Source organism: Rhinolophus sinicus, chromosome 17 (assembly GCF_057876585.1).
Source record: "Rhinolophus sinicus isolate RSI-liver-muscle chromosome 17, RSI-T2T, whole genome shotgun sequence".
In the NCBI taxonomy this organism is placed as follows: domain Eukaryota; kingdom Metazoa; phylum Chordata; class Mammalia; order Chiroptera; family Rhinolophidae; genus Rhinolophus; species Rhinolophus sinicus.
The window spans coordinates 174,765,432-174,783,166 of NC_142517.1; the positions used below are offsets into that span (position 1 = coordinate 174,765,432).

Genomic DNA, 17,735 nt, shown 5'->3' on the forward strand with positions numbered 1-17,735 from the left:
TGCCCAACAACCATGTTCTCTTCCCAACTCCCCAAGATAATGGTTTACACTGTCTTCTGTCTCAACCTCTACCCCTAGAAAACTCTACTCTTACTATATTCTCGGCAATGACTTTACCTTCTACTTCATTTAAAAAAAAAAAAAAAAAAAAAAAAGGAGAGAGAAGCCCTAAGCCATGAGCGCTCTCTTCTTCCCACCAGTAAAACACCTGCAGCCCAGCTACAGCCGCCTGCACCATGACTCTTCTGTCCTGACTCTGGAGGAAGGGACCACCCGCCTTTCAAAGGCTATGACATTGTTTTGTACCCCTGAAACTAAAATTAAGAAAACAAAAAAGGCCAGCCCTCCCCTGCATTCCCACACACATGCCCTCTGGCCTTCTCAGGGACTCTGCCTGAGAAGGTTATCCATCCCTTTCCTTTCCTGGCATCATCAAGGTAGGCAATGTAACTTAGTGGCTGAGTGCATGCAGTTCAAAGATCTGGGTTCACCTCCTGGCTCTACTACACAGCAACTGTGTGACCTTGGTATAGTCATTTCTCCAACTCCCAGTTTCCTGAAATGGCAGTATCAACACATTCATCACAGGATTATCTTGATCCATATCCCAGCGGTGCTGACATATAGGAAGTGCTCAGTAAATGTTAACTATTATTAATATCATCAACGTAATCTTTTTCTCCCTACTGGATCATTCTCAATCATGTACAAACCTGTTCTAGTATCTCCCCACCTTACAAAATAAAAAAGAAACCGCACTTGATTCTACAGTCCCAGCTTCTATTATACTTTATTTCTGTTCGAAGAAGAAAGACTCGTATAGAGTCTCCACTTCTTTATATCCCATTTACTCCTTTCTTCTCCAGCTGGCCACACTAACTTCTGCTCCGACAATCCTCTGAAATGGCCTGCCCAAATCACCCGGAACGTCAGTGCTGCCAAAGGCAAAGGAGGCCTTTATCCTCAGCTACTGGAGGCTTCGGCAGGCTCCCTCCTCCTTGAAACAGTCCCCTTGCTTTCATGACACCGCACTCCCTGGTCCCCCTACGTCTGTCCTTTCTCTCTTCCACTTCTTTTTCTCCTCCATCTCACTTCGAAATGTTGGAGCTCCTTGGGTCTCAGATCAGGGGTCTCTCATTTTCCTTCTATATGATCTTATCTATTCATTCAATACTCAACACATTAGCAGCTGAGTGATCGATTCTGTTACAAATTAAGATCATGTGACTGCTCTACTCCAAAAAGTGCTTCCCACTTAACTCAGAACAAAAGCCAAAGTCTCCTAAAGACCTTCGAGGCCACATTTCCCTACCCTGTGAGCTCTGACTTCATCTCTCTCTCTCTCTCACTGACCCCCCCAAGCCACTCCATCCACAAGGCCTCCCTGACGTTTCCAGAACAGGCAGGCAGGCGCCCACATCTGAGGCTTTACTTGGGGTGTCATCTTCCTGGATGTTCTTCCTCCAGATACCTGCACAGTTCGCCCCCTCACTTCTTTCAGGATTTTACTCAAAAGGCATCTTCTCAGTGAGGCCTTCTGATCACCCATCTACAAGTCCAACGCTCCCCTCTCTTCTGTATGTACTCTATATCCTCCCTTCCACTTTACTTTTTCTTCTTAGTACTTATAAACAGCACATTTTACACATTTATTACCTGTTTTTAATTTATGTCCCTCAGGAGAAAGTAAGTTCCAAGAGGGCAAAGATTTCGTCTGTTTTGTTCACCTATGTATTCCTGGTGCTGGCACATGGCGAGCACTCTTATTTGTTAAAGCAAATAATCTCTAAGACTTTTTTATAATTGGTGCTAAAGTCTTTCAGATTTAAATCTCTAACGCACATCTCTAAGCTCCAACTCCCAAATGCATTCTTTCCCTCACGTCCATCACCAAGGCCTATCATTTCTATCTCCTCCGTGTGTCTCAAGTCCATTTACTTCTCTCCCTTGCTCCACCCTAGTCTGAGCCACTAAGCCACTCTATGCTGCACCTGGATGACTGCAATACACTCACACCTGGTTTCTACATCCGCTCTTGACCCCTCCTCCCCCACCCCTCCACCCCCCGAACCCCATCTCCACTCAGCAGCATTCGTTACCTTAAACCAAATCACTCCCTGCTGAAACCCAAGAGGCTTCCCAGCATACTCATTTCTCACCCTTCAGGTCACAGATGAGTGACACCTCAAAGATGTCTTCCCTTCCCTACTGGTTTTTTTCAGATTTTGTTTTTATGCCAAAGATTTTTATTAAAATATAGCTAACATACAATATTATATTAGTCTCACCTGTAGCTGCCCTACTTTTTTAAAGGTTTCCCTTTGTCTCCCGACTCCCTCCTGTCTCTGCAGCATTGTCTATCACCAACCCCGTACATTTCTTTTAGAGCACTTACCACAATTTGTAATTCTTTTATTTATTTTGTTTACTTGTTCTTTATAGTCTCAGTAGACTATAAATCCCATAAGAACAAGGACAGTGTCATTCTTTCAACAGTGAATCTCTTAGCACAGTGCCTGGCGCACAGCTAACATATTTGCTGGGAGAAGGAAGGAAGAAGGGACTCAATCAAACCAGTGCCCTGCGTGCACAGTGAAAGACATGGGCTGTGTGAGGTAGACCAGTAGTGGTGGAGATGCAGGCCTTGGAGTAAAACCACCTGGTTTCACACGCCATGTCTCTGTACCACCTTGGGCAGGTTACTCCTCTATGCATTTCCGCATCTGTAAAATGGAGACAGTAACAGTACCTACCCTTCTAGAGATGGTAGAAGATTTAATGCAGAGAATGCACATAAAGTGTCTATCATAGTACCTACTACAATAGACCTCGGCGGCCATTTCTATCCTTCCAGAAGTGACTTTAAGATATGACTAATAGAACTTTATGGTAAAAGGAACTACTCTGAATATCTTAGTAACTATTTCAAGACATGAAAGTCCATTAGGGATTTTTTTCTAGTTACTAAAATATTTCCTTTAGGCCATAAATTTATTAATCTGAAGGCCCTCTACATATAACATAAAAGGGACGATTCTGCTTTTAAAGAGTTTATCTCAAAGAAGAAATCACTGTAACTCGGCTATGTTTCATGAAACCAATAATATTCTCTGTGATTACTGTCTATGTTAAGTGTTTTTACAATGGTACTTTCAATGCTAATCTATTAGTTAAAACATGTAACAGACTAATAACTTCCCTTTGTGCATTTTATACATTTTAGTCTCAGTTTTTCTCATCTCCCCTCTCTCCCCCCCTCCCACCCCTCGTTTTACCAATGATGGAATTCAGATATAGAGAGCTTATACTTCTTGCCCAAGGTCAGAGACCATGCTTGAAAAATGGTTAATTTCTATTTTGAATTCCACATGAGGTGAGCGGCCTTCCACTTACCTGCAAATGTAACTGCTATTTCATAAAGGATTAGTAACAATCTGGGAGCGATACTTCCACATACCTTAAGCTAACCGGCCTGCTGTGTTTTCAGAGAGTAAATTTACAGGTACTTTTAATGTTCTTATCCTTCCCTGTATTTCAGTTCTGCAGTGAGCTTATGTTATGTTCCTAACTAGACAATGATAAACTTAAAAAAAAATTCTTACCATACAAGCTTGACTCAGCCGATATTCCATAGTTAATACTTCTTGCAAGGTTTTTGAAGACCCCTCCATGAGTTGCCTTAGTGTGATCTTTAGGGATGTTGGAGACATTTTATTAATTGCCTATTAGAGAAAAATTTTTACTAATTTTAGATCAATAGTTCCTTTATTGTCTGTAAGAAACTAGGTGAGTTTTGATATAAATCGTATTAAAATTTGCTTCTTCACAGAATTTGATATGACAGTCTCATAAAAGTGAGATTACGCCTTAGCCTAATCCTGCCAAAGCACCAAATACAGGTTTTCTAGCCCCTCACAATTAGAAAACAGATCATTTCACCAGTGGAATAAAATCTATACCTATAACTTAAATAATAAATCTACATTTTGTAGCTTGCCTGATATGAATTATGATCTCAACCAAGTGCTCAAATAGTGATTATGCTTAAATCAACTTAATACACAGCTTAGAAACCACTAATATATCAGAGGGCATTTCCGTTTGTAACATAAAGAAGATACAGTAGAAATACCGTAGCATGAGCATGTCCTTCCCACTCTGTGACTCTATACAAGTGTCTTAACTACAGTCTTCACCTATAAATAAATGCACTTACTTTGGAAGTAAGGAGAGAAACCTATTCAAGGTACTGTGACATACTCTTCTATCATATTTAAATGTTTAATAAAATAAGACTTCTAAGCCTAACTGCTTGGCTACAATGCTATGTCACTTCCTTGTGAATTTAAAGGTGCTATTCCTAGACCAATAAATGTGTATGCCTGAGACTACAACAGCTGCTGCGAGAGCTCCCACTACATGTACAATAAAGTAAGCTAGAGAAAAGAGAATGTTAAGAAAATCATAAGAGAAAATACATTTACAGTGTTTATTGAAAAAACTCTGCGTATCAGTGGACCTGTGTAGTTCAAACCCATGTTGTTCAAGGGTCAGGTATATGAATTAAAAATATTTTCATAAGACAGACATAAGAAGAAACTGGCGTACCAACACCCCAAGGACATTGTAATTTCGAACAACTCTAAGTTTGCTGGCATTGAGCATACAGCCTGAGGGTTCGGACTCTAGAGTCAGACAGTGCTGGGGGGAACCCCAGCTCCACAACCTCCTACATGATTACCCTTAACGCCCTCATTTGTTAAATGGCGATAATACTACTGTCCCTTCCCAAATGGTACGATCAATACAGGATAGTGCAATGTGTCAGAAACCAAGCAAAACAGGTAAGTACATTCACATGTGCATTTTACAAATAAGGAAACCTGACTCTGATATGAATTTGTCCAAGATCACACAGAGCAGGAATCCAAATCCAAGCCTGTTAACTCCAAAACCCACTTCCTTCTATTACATGAGGCTATAAAAGTAGTCAAGGATGTCAGAGGCTGAAGAAATGTGAAAAAGAACAAAGATGGAAAAGCGGACACTGCATCAAGGTGATGAAGAGAAGAAATGAATAAAAACTTGTTTGTGTAGTAATTTTGATGGCAAAAGGGACGACAAAAGGACGGCAGGAAAAAAAAGAGTTAAGGGAAGTCTTTTTGTAAGGGCAGGAAAGCTTTGAAAATAATGGCAGAAAAAAATGTGTCACTAACCCAAGAAGGTAGAACTGAAGATAATGAAAGAGGGAGATGGCTGATGCAATTCGTTCCTAGAGGAGGCAGGAAAGCTTAGAACGAGATATAGAGGGGGTATTTCCCTTGGCAAGGAAGTGAGACATGTGTTAGAGGAATCAAAGAGGGAATGCCAGAAGAGTGTTAAGGAGATCGCATAATATAGCTTTGTTCATTAATAAGGGAACACATTGATAAATGATTAGGACCTAGAACTTTAGCTATGCAAGAAATGTGTGTGGGTATATTCCTACACTCACACAACCTAGTGAATGCATTTCTGCTTCTTGGTAGAACACTGGTCAGTTTTCTAACCAATTTATCTGATGCTTTAAAGATTAGTTGTCTCCTGTATCTCAAAAAGCTAACTTGTTTTTCCTTTATTTTTATCCAATGATTCACATTCTCTTCTCAATTCAACAATATTACTGAACATCTATTACTGAGCATGCGTTAGACACTTCCAGGGAGACAATAACAAACAGGACAGGATCCTTGCACTCAAAAAGCATTTCAAACGAAAGGAAAACTCAGGATACTGCCTCTGCCTCTACCCTCAGGAATCTACTGGAGCACTCAGTAATATTACCTACATTACCAAGAGAAAAACAATATTCAACACGCTTATTGATACAAATAGAAGAACTCTACCAAGAGGCCACAGGGCTGACTGAAGGATTATACAGACAGTTAAGCTCCAACTCTTTCTCCGATTCACTATGCAATCTTAGAAAACGATCTTCTGAGTTTTTTCGTTTATACTAGTTAAATCAACAGATATCAAAAACCCAAAATAACAAACTCATGTTCTATATTACAATTGGTTAATGTAAAGAGTTTCTAATTAAGTCTTTCATTTATGGCTGTCCCCAATTTTTAGAACACTTTCTTCACATTTTAACAGTTCCCTTCGATGTAAGTTCCACCTTTCTGATGGGTAAAATTAAACATTTTCTGTTTAGGTATCCCAAAGGTTTTGTGAACTATCTATTATTCCCCTTAATATTATTAGGTATCTATGATTCCCCTTAACAACTCCCTTCTGCTCAGAGTTCCTGGTGTGGACTCTGTTTTTCACAACAAGTATTCTGACCAGTCAAGAACCTGAAAATATAAAGAAGAAAAACTAATGTATATGGGATGGTGGGTTGGGGAAAGAAAAAGAGGAAGTAGTAGCACTAATTAAAAAGCAATCACTATTGGTACTTCAGACATTAAAAGATATCATGATCAATTTCCCAATAAATTCAACAATTTAAATGAAAGTAACATATGGTTTGAAAAATATATACTGCCAAAACTGACCCAAGAAGAAAATACATCTGAATAGTCCTATATGGAAATTTAATCAATAATTAAAAGTCTTCTAACAAAGAAATTCAGGTCCAGATGGCTTCACTGATAAAAAAAATTTATATAAACTCTTCCAAAAAATAGAAAAAAGGGGCACACTTCCCAATTTTATGAATTTAGTATAACCTAATTACCAAAACCTGACATGGAAATTACAAGAAAAATTACAGACCAATTTATCTCCTAAACATGATGTAAAAATCCTAAGCAAGTATTAGTAAGTGAAATCGAGCAATATGTAAAAAGGATAATACATCATGACCAAATGAGGCTTATTTCAGGAATGCAAAATTAGTTCAATACTCAAAAGTTAGTCATTGTCCCTAGAATAGTTCCCAGTCTATATGATCATTTCATTTTGACAAAAGGCACCAATGCAATCCAACGTGAAAGAAGAAAGTCTTTTTAACAAATTGTGTTGGAATTATTAGATAACGATATGTGAAAAAATTAATAGAAATAGAAATAGAAAAATAAGTTAACTTAGACTTCTATAAATTAAAAACTTTTGCTTATCAAAAATTAATGTACCCATAAAGGTAAAAGAAAAATCATACGATCATCTCAATAGATGCAGCAAAATGGCTCATGATAAAATCCAACACTCATTCAAAATAATTACATAAAACCTCCCAGCTGATTAGGAACAGAAGAAACTTCCTTATAGTTAATAAAGAATATCCACAGAAAACCTACAACAATCAACATTTTTAATGTTCTTAAAAGCTTTCCCCCTGAGACTGGGAATAAGACAAAGAGGGCTGCAATCATCACTTCTGTTAAACATTTTGCTTGGAGGTGCTAGCTAGTATAGGAAGCTGGGTGTGGGGTGCGGTTGGGGGAGGAAACAAGGCATGAAGAAGGGAGGGGGAAGGGACAGAAAAAAAGAAGAAAGGAAAAGGAAGGTAAGAAATGAAGAAAGAAGGAAAGATTACATCATTACATATATAGAAAATCCAAAGTAATCTACAACTATTAGAATAAGTGAGTTTAGCAAACAAGGGCAATATACGAAATTTAATTTCAATTATACTTACATAGCTCAACAAATAGAAAATAAAACTTTAAAATTACATTTATAATTGCATCAAAACACATCAAATATCTAGGAATAAATCCAATGAAAGATGTGAAAATGCAAGTCTCCTATGAAGATTAGAAAACATTATTGAGAGAAATGAATGAAGATCTAAATAGAGCAGCATCCTACATTTATGGAACAGAAGATTCAGTACTGCTTTCTTTTTGGGAGTCTGGAATTTTGTTGTGTGTGAGGCCGAGCGCCTATGCGACCAATCAACAATGAAGACTTCGCATGTGTAGTCTCAACTAGCTGCTGGAGGGATTAAGCAAGTCCTCTGAGACTCCACTGGCAAAAAAATGCTTCAGAACTTGCTCCTGGTTTCCTCTAGACTTCACCCCATTTGCTTTTTCCCTTTGCTGTTTTTGCTCTGTGTTCTTCGACTGTATTAAATCCTAGCCATGAGGACTATACGCTGAGTCCTGTAAATCCTTCTACTGGATCACCAAACCCACATGGTCTTGGGAACCCTTGACACAGAAGGCAATGACCCATTGCCTTTTAGCTTCCATTGCTGTTGAGAAACCTGAAGTCTTAGTATGTGATATGCTTTATTCTTTGAGAGCTTGGCAGGGGTAGCCAAAAATTTCTTAAACTAGACATGAAAGAACTAATTATAAAAGAAAAAGGAATAAGCTGAATTACATTAAAATTAAAATTTCCATTCATTAAATGACACCATTAAGAGAGAGAAAAGGCAAGTAACAGATAGGAGGAAGATTATATGTAATACATATGTTGTACTATATATGATGTACTACATATAAAGGACTTATATCCAGAATATATAAATAATTCCTACAAATTAACAGTAATAGTAAAAAACATTTAACAGGTACTTCATAAGAAAGAATACCCACATGGCCGACAAATATATGAACTGGTGCTTACCGTCATAGCCATCATGGAAATACAGGTTAAAATCACAATACAATGCTATTTTATATACACCAGAATGAGTAAAACAAAAACCGCAAACAATAACAAGTGTTGGTTTGAACACGGAGCAACTTAGTATGAGAATGTAAACTGGTACAAACATATTGGAAATAACTACATATTGGACAATAACTACTAAGATGAATATACATATCGTTAAATTAAACAAGAAGGCCATTAGACTGTGGTGACCTTAACGCTTTATAGTAGCCTACAAGCAAACCAAAACCTAAGCCTGTAATGCTTCATGGTTAAGAAGTCAAAACCTAAGGACAATCCATCATGAACAGCCAACTAGACTTCGCCAAATTATCCAACTGTTTAAGCTATAACCGATCAAATAACTTCTTGCTTTGCTTCCAACCCTTCTCTATGAAAGCCTTTCTCCAGCTTCTCATGGTGGAGCTTTTCTAATCCCTTCCAGTTTAGTGCTGCCTGATTTGAATCAATTTTTGCATAAATAAACTATTAAAATTTTTAATATGCCTCGGCTTATCTTTTAACAACATATGTGATGCCTTTGCAGTACTACTCCTGGGTGTATACAGGAATGCATATCCAAAAGACAATGACAAAAATGTTTATAGCAGCACCGTCTGTAACAGTAAACACCTGCAAATAAACTCAGTGTATCAACAGAAGAAATGAATGAATGTGATACACCACTCAATGGAATATATATAGCAAAGAAAATGAACAAACTACGACTATATACAACACTGGTGAACCTTGCAAATGTAATGTTGAGCAAAAGAAGACAGACAGACATAAAACTATAGATTTCATTTATATAAAACTCAAAAACAAACAAAATCTGTGGTGTTATAAGTCAGAGTAATGGTTACCGTTGGGGAGAGGTAGTGACTGGGAGGGGTCCTGAGCGGGACATCTGGAGTGCTTGATAATTTATTCTGGGTGTTGGTTATATTTACGTTGTGAAAATTTTTGAGCTACACATTTGTGATTTGTTTTCCTGTACTGCAAATACACAATCAGAAACAAACTCAATAAATTCAAGCTCTTTAGCGCCTCTCACGACATGGCTCCACTCATCTTTTTGGCCACATTTCTGATACTTTCCTCCTTGTTCCTGGCTCTGCATTCTACAAACATTTGTTGTGTGAGTATTTATTTTGTTCCTTCTTGAATACCCTTTGGCACGTAGCAACTCATTTCCACCTTTTAATCTCTGCTCAGACGTCTCCTCAGTGAAACCTTTCCGATTCCCTCCATCACTTTCTGGAATCACTTTCAGATTTCCCCATCACCCACAATAATTTGTACAAGTCTCTATTTTACCATCATTTACCATACTATTATAAATGTTAATGTGCTTATTCCACTGGATTGTGACCGCTGAGAACAGGTTCTAGATTCTCATTTTTTACCTCAGTGGAGGCAAAGCACCTTACCTGTTCATTCCTTTATCACACCTACCATGTGTAATGCTCTGTGATAGGTGTATGGAAATATAGGAGTGAGCAAGATTCTCAGGAGAGTCTGGGTCTGCCAAAGACAGCACTCAATAAGGCAAAAAGACAGAAGCCATAGAGAGAAAAAGACACGCGATGAGATAGGGACAAACGAACGGGGTGCACAGATCATTACGAAATAACCCCGCCATTTTGATGGTGTTTTACACCAGTGCCACTAAAGATCTAGAGCTGTTTTGTGTTGTTTTAAAGCTTAAATGGGAAATATCTCTCAGCATTTGTCATTGGAGTTAAATGAAATTAAGTAGAAGGTATAATTTAATAAACAATAATCAATCGCATCTGTTATTTTAAAACCAAGAAGTATAAGCCACTTTTATTATCCTGTCTGTTAAATAGGTCTGATTTTTTAACTAGTTTAAATCAATCTTAGTTAAGAGTTCTGTTTTGCCATAAATTGTGGATATTTTTCTACATAATCACCTTATATAGCATGGACTTATACCTGCAAATCTTTTCCAGAAGCATTCAGATTGACAATAAACCAACAGAAGTACAAAATATGTAAACTAGAACAAGTCAGTCTATTTCACTGAAAACTGCAGTTTCACAGAAATATTTTTAAAAATATTTTCACCATTCTGAAAGGTCATATTATATATAATATAAAGAACACATAGCACTTTAAAGAAATGGGCCCTAGTATTTTTTTTTTTTCTTATCTACAGTAAAAGGCTTAGAGCCAATCTAAGATTGCTTTTTGCAATCTTAAGACTTTTCCGGTAATTTCTTAAAAGCATTAACAATTTAAATAAAATGCAAAGATAATATCTAAAGCTGCAAGTAGGGCTATTTCACGATATCCTAAATGCTCATTATAATGCTTAAGGTTCACTAGCATCCATCAGTGGACTGGAAAACCGGTGTCGCTTCCTGTCTCCATAAACTGATGCACTTTCCCTTGAGGTTTATTGTACTCTTTCCACAAAGGCACAATGTATCCATCAACACTGTCATCAAATCACGGCCCCTGCAGCCAATATTATGCACACTTCTATGAGTTCAGACTGTTTTATCAAATAATTTGATATGCCATTTATTTTTTAATGATTAGCTTTACTAAGGTGTAATTTACATATGATAAAATTCACTTTTTAAGTGCATAGTTCTACAAGTTTTGATAACTGTATACAGTTGTGCAACTACCCCCACAATCAAGATACAGAGCAGAATTCTCCTTCCCTCAACAATACCCCTGGGCAACTGATCTGTTTTCTGTTCCTATAGTTTTGGCTTTTCAAAAATAAAATCATACAGTAAGTAGTCCTTTGTGTGTGCCTTGCCTTCTTTCCCTTGCTTCTCAGATTCATTACGCTTCCGAGATTCATCCATGTTGTTCCATAGATCAATAGCAGAAAAGGGGGGGAGAAAAAAAACACCACACATACATTTAAAAAAAAAGAAAAAAGTTAACCACTTATGAATTTGGATGTTTAATAACAAATGAGCTTAATATGGAGTTTGTATATTTGGTATTGTATAAATTAAATATTTAGGTGGGTAACTATTTGGCTTTTCATTTTCTCTTTATAATGTTCTGGTTTTTTAAACTGATCTACCATTCATGGTAATCATAATTTTTAAATATTGTGACTGTATCATGAAGGTAGATTCGGCTGAGTTTTCTGATGGATTTCATGTGAATGTGAAAAGAGTGAAAATCGCTCCCAAGTTTTTGGACTACGTCACTGGAAAAAATAAAAAAATAAAAAAAAAAGGCCACTCTGACCCTTTCTTCCTGAAAGCAGGAGATAAAACTGCCATCTGAAAAGTACCCTCTCTATAGCAGGAGAAAGGAAGACATTCTTATCACCGGAGACAGGAAATTTGGGGCCAAGAAATCTGCACAAAAATACCCTGTTAAATTAACCCTTATCTTCCCAGTTATTTCTTCACCATTTACTACCCCTGGCCCAAACCCTTCTGTCTTGTCAATTGTTCACAAATTTATTGTTTGTCGAAAAGGTATAAAAGCTTCCTGCTGTGATCATTTCTGCAGGTCTCCATTCTCTTATGCAGGCTCCCAAGTACATGTAAAATTTTAATAAAATTGTATGCTTTTCTCCTGTTAATCTGCCTTATGTCAGTTTAATTCTCAGGCCCAGCCAGAGACCCTAAAAAAGGTAGAGGAGAATTTTTTCCTACCCTGCAGATGCAAGATTAGTTTCAAGTACTTTTTCTTGCATATTGATGCATATCGAATTGTTCCAGAACCATTTGCTGAAAAGACTAACTTTCTCCATTGAATTACTTTGGGCATCAATTTAGAGCAGCCTTTATTTACTCTAGTCAATGGAGGGCAGGGAGTAGTCTCAATCTCCTCTATTCATATTCCTTTGATTATTGATATCATTGTAATTCTGCAAAAGAAATACTTCTCTCACTGGCCCTGAAGAACCTTCTTTACTTTGGCAAACGTGCTAGTCTCATTACCAGAAAAGGGAGATTAAAACAGGAAAGGACTTCTTACAACTCAATAACAAAAAAACAAAACCCAATTTAAAAAATGAGCCAAGGACTTGAATAGACATTTCTCCAAAGAAGATACAAGTGGCCAACAAGTATATGAAAAGATGTTCAATATCACTAATCATTAGAAAATGCAAACGAAAGACACAGGGAGTTATCACCTCACAGCCATTAGGATGGTGACCAGGAAAAACACAGAAAATAACAAGTATTGGTGAGGAAGTGGAAAAATTGGAACCTTTGTGCTGTTGTTGGTGAGAATGTGAAAATGGTGTGGCTGCTACAAAAAACAGTATGGAAGTTACTCAAAAAATTAAAAAATAGTATTAACATATGATGCAGCAATTCTACTTCTGGGTATATATACAAAAGAATTAAAAGCAGGGTCTTGACAAGGTATCTGTACACCCATGTTCATAGCAGCATTATTCACAAGAGCCAAAAGGTAGAGGCAACCAAAATGCCCGTCTATGAATGGACAAACAAAATTGGTCTACCCATACAATGGAATATTAGCCTTAAAAAAGAATGAAATTCTGGTACACGCTACAGCATGAATGAACCTCGAAACAGTATGCTAAGTGAAATAAACCAGTCATAACAGGACAAATGCTGGATTCCACTTATGCAAGATATCCAGAGTCGTCCAATTCATAGCAACAGAATGGTGGTTGCCAGCCACGGGAGAGGGGGAAATGGAGAGTTGTTGTTTAATGGGTATAAAATTTCAATTTTGCAAGATGAAAATGTTCTGGAGATTGGCTGCACAACAGTGTGAATATACTTAATTCTGAACTGTACGCTTAAAAATGGTTAAGGTGATAAATTTCATGTGATAGGTATTTTACCACAATTAAAAACACACACAAAAACATGAGAGACACCACACCTGGTGTCTTTGGGTAAGGTTTCCCTAAGGTTAAGCTACCACCAGGGCATTTAAATACCTGGGTTGTTAGCTTACATGGGTTTGTTTGGCACCATGAACAGCCTACACCAAAAGAGGGATTACAAGGAGATTAGATGAATTCCAACCTTAAGCATTAAAATAAAAAAGGCATATTGGAACTGTGGAAGAAAATCTAAGAAAAACATGAGAAGCCATAAACTAAAATACTATGAAAATGCCATTGATTATAAAGAATTTACGATTTCCTCATTTATTTTTTAACCCCATGATATCCTATAGTGATTAACAGTAAAACTTTGAAAATCTAAAGAAAGGATAAAGAACCCTATGTTTTTATTTACTGATTAACAAATATGTTGAAAAGATTATGTCCTTCCCCACAGACAATCTTGGAGAGAGAGAAACCCCTAAGACATAGAGTAGATAGATGGTTGCAACTTGGAACATAAAGACTAAATCCTTGGGACCTGCAGAAAGAAGACAGGAATCCTTGAAGAGTCCCCAGCTGTTAGGCGCAATCCTAGAGAATTACTGAAACAAGTATTAGAATCTTCTTTAAAATTTTTTCAGACATTTGATCTGCAAACCTTTCACCAGAGTACTGAAAACTATATTCTCCTTCATGGTTTTTGGTGTTTGTTTCTGAATGACATCATTAAAAGAAGCCCTATATCTAAGCTCTGTCAGGAAAGCCTCCGTGAGAATTTTTTGATTCCCACATCATATTACTCCCAGCAGATACTAATATTTTGGAGCCACATTCATTCACCAGAGTTATAGGTCAACTGAGTAAAAATGAAAATCTGTCCTTTCAATGAGTGTTTATAGTGATCCTCGCTGGGATCAGTGCCTTACCGACTACCCTTTTCTGAATGCAGAACACTCATGTTGCCAGAGGAATGGAAGGAAAACAGAAAGACCATCTGAGTCCTGTTCTGTTTTGGAGTAGGCCAGTGGTTTTAAAATAATATGGTTAGTTGTAATCTGTACTGCTTTAAAGTGACATCATATAGGCTATGCGGTAATGTGTTGCATAACTATTTTCAAATGAAATTGCTAAATGCATACTTAATTGGGCCGTACTACTGGAAAAAAATAAAAATAAAAAACAGGAATACTAGTTTCTATATTGTTCTGGAAATAAGAGAACCAACTTAAAGTCAGAATCCTTGAAATATAAAATAATTATTTGCATTTATGCAAACATTCCTAAAAGTTGTTAATAGTAATAATTTACTTTTGTGAATTAGAGAAATATATAGCTGTTCTACCTACTATAATTTATGCCTATCCTTGAAAGTTAATACAAGTCCAATACCAAGATCCCAAGAGACAAATTACCGTGGGATTTCCCCGTATACAGTAAGAGTGGGGAAATGTTTTCATCTTCACAGATAAGACCTAACTTGTCAAGTTTCATGACAATTGAAATGCTATAATTATACCCACACAGATAAAGACAAGCTAAAACATATTTTAAGTACAAGGAAACTTTATTTTCTTTCCTTTGTCTAGAAATCTGAAAACTCAGTTTTATAATCATATGACAGTTCTAAGAATATCCGTACCCAATGTTCACTCATTTATACAAAAATTACTTTTCTCTTGCTGTTACCAGTTGAGTCATATTGTAGAAAGATCAAAGCGTACCTAACACTAAGAAACATGGCTTACAACTCAGCTATGGCTGTAGCTGGAACCTCTTGTTAGTTTAAAAAGGATCCCTTTTTTATTAACCTACTGCTTAGAAAGACCATGTATTGATCTGTTGTATATTAAACAGAACTTACAGATTAATGGTACAATTGCAATATATTACAATGTGACTATTCTCCAGTGACTCAACCCTTTGAATAAAAATGTACCTAAACGCTTCTACCACAGGACACTGAGGACGACTGGAGATGAAGCATGCTTACTGAAGTCCTTCTCTGTCACAGTCAAAGGACCTAAAACAGCTTAGTATTTCCTTCAACACCCAGCAGGTAGATGCGGCACTTGAGTTTAGGTAATGATTTTGCGGAACTGCATTCTGAAGCTCAACTGGGTTCAGAAAAACAAACAAACGAAAAATCCGTGGGCTATGCCCCCCTCACAGAGATCTAGCACCCTGAAGAGAGGCTTCCCTGTCGTAAGAATTCACCATGCTCAGGGCAGAAGTGATCCACGTATTACCTTCAATTGCTCCAGGGCAAACGAGGAACCATCCTGCTGTAAAATTTCAATAATCTGTTCCACAGAGTTGGCCGAGAACCAGCTGTAAGAAAGGAAACCCATGATTTCACCAATGTGTGATTTCTTCTTTCTGAGACAGCAATGAACCTAAACACAGGCTTCCTCCAAACCCCATCTCACTAATGAAAAAGTTTCCAACCTGTTTTACAGGACGATGAAATAAAACATTGCTTCTCTGGAACAGTGTCTGCAGTCCACTCTCACTCATGAAAAATAAAGCCTAAGTTTTCTCTTTTGCTTTGTTGCATCTATTATATATAAATAAATGGTATCTTAACTGTGAAAAACTGATGCTTCTAAAAATGCAGGGATAGTTATCTTATTTTCCAATAGTTTTCTTCTTGTCTCCCTTAAGCTAGGTTGTCAATCTCTCAAATCACTGCATAGAACCATTTGCTGATTGGCTTGATCAGACCATCAGAGATGACTTTACAAAGATAAATTAATTCAATTGTTCTTTTCTAGCCTCTCTTCCCCATTTAAAACACAAAAAAATGTTTTGCAGTAAAATGACAGATTACTTAAATATAATAGACTTATTTCCCCCTTAAAGAATGGGCAAGAAGCTATTTTCAAAGGTAAATGAACATAAAAGCACTATGCTAACTGATCTCAGAATTCAGTGCATTATCAAACACAACGTAATTACAACATGAGCAAATTCAATTTAATACAGTCTTTCCAAAGGAACAGATTTAATTGAGACCTCTCTTTAAATACCTGTTTATTTTGTCCAAGTGTTCCTCAAGTATAAAAGGCTTGTTTTGATCAATCTTGGACTGTTTGAAAAGAAAAATACTTAAATTAACATGAAGAAAGTCAAACCTTTTAAAAATCTTTAACAATTTTATCATACTTAATGATACACTTTGTGACAGATTATTACTTTCAGTCCAATTACATCCAAGTCTCATAAATAACTACCACAGTGTGTTCAAAATTCAGACAGCATGTATTATTCCAGACTAGCTCTTAACGGTGCCAAAGGCAAAAATGTCCTTACGATACATTATCCTTAAAGTGTGTCAGTAACTTTAAAAACTGCAAGGGACTTGAGAAGTCATCCTGCCCACATTCCCATGTGATACAGAAATTCCTACCACACCCTCAATATTCCTGCAGCATTGACCTCCAGGGTGAAAAACAGTTCCTCAGGAAGAAACTCACGAGTGCTTGAACAACTATAATTAGAATTTTTTCTTTTAATTCTGAACCAAAAGTAAGCCCTCTCGTGTTTCTAGCTCTAGTCAATCCCTCTTCCACCTTAATCTTCTCTCCCACAGTGTGGTTTTGTGCCCCTCACAATCCAGGTCTTTCTCATGCACTGTTCCAGTTTATCAAGGTCATTCTCAAAGTGCAGAACACGTAAGTACCTTAGCTGCAGGTGTGGCTGAATCATACAAAGTACCACAGGACCCCACACAGCCTTGTTTGTTTTGGACACAATGCTTTTACTAATAAGACTACCTCTGGGTTAGTTAGTCCTATTAGGCTGCTGATTTACACCAAGCAGTTAAAACTTTACCTGGTGCCATTCTAGCTACATTTCTCCCCTTCTGTATTTATGAATTTGGTATTTTGGACGGAAACCCAAGATTTTTACTTATCTGTATTGTGATACTATGATTTAAAAATAGGAAATGTACTTTCGGTCTTCCGTTCCTGACACACAGCTGCCAAAACCCTTGGAATAGCCCAAGCAGAGTACCTTTTGTTATATTTGGTCTTTTGTGCTCAGTTCCTGAAACAAAGGTGAAGTGGGCATCTTGTTTTATTCATAACAAGTCCATTTCAACCACACAGGTTGTTTATGTTAATGAGGTAACTTTTGGAAAGCCCCACAGGATGGGGACAGGCTGCCAGGGGAACAACCAAGTGATTAGAGTTGGAACTTTCAGTCCCCTCCCCCGCGGTCACCACACAACTCCCTACCTCCCTCTCTTCACCTAGTGAGGGGGCTGATGATGAGAGTTCAATCACCAATGGCCAGTGACTTAATCAATCATGCCTATGTAATGAAG

At 37.3% G+C, this 17,735-nt stretch overlaps 1 protein-coding gene across 3 annotated transcripts in view; it reads right to left on the reverse strand.

Annotated features, from left to right (window-relative positions):
- HIBCH (3-hydroxyisobutyryl-CoA hydrolase) overlaps positions 1 to 17,735 on the reverse strand; it is a 75,707-nt gene that overhangs the window by 4,009 nt on the left and 53,963 nt on the right. For 2 of the 3 annotated variants that reach the window (XM_088793802.1, XM_019740711.3), the window contains 3 exons: positions 16,435 to 16,493; positions 15,655 to 15,736; positions 3,603 to 3,722 (listed from right to left, as the gene is read on the reverse strand). In XM_088793802.1, coding sequence (XP_088649928.1) covers positions 3,603 to 3,722; positions 15,655 to 15,736; positions 16,435 to 16,493 — 261 coding nt within the window. Of the gene's footprint in view, positions 1 to 2,086; positions 2,724 to 3,602; positions 3,723 to 15,654; positions 15,737 to 16,434; positions 16,494 to 17,735 lie in introns of those variants that run through there. The other variant, XM_074339398.2, reaches the window with a different exon arrangement.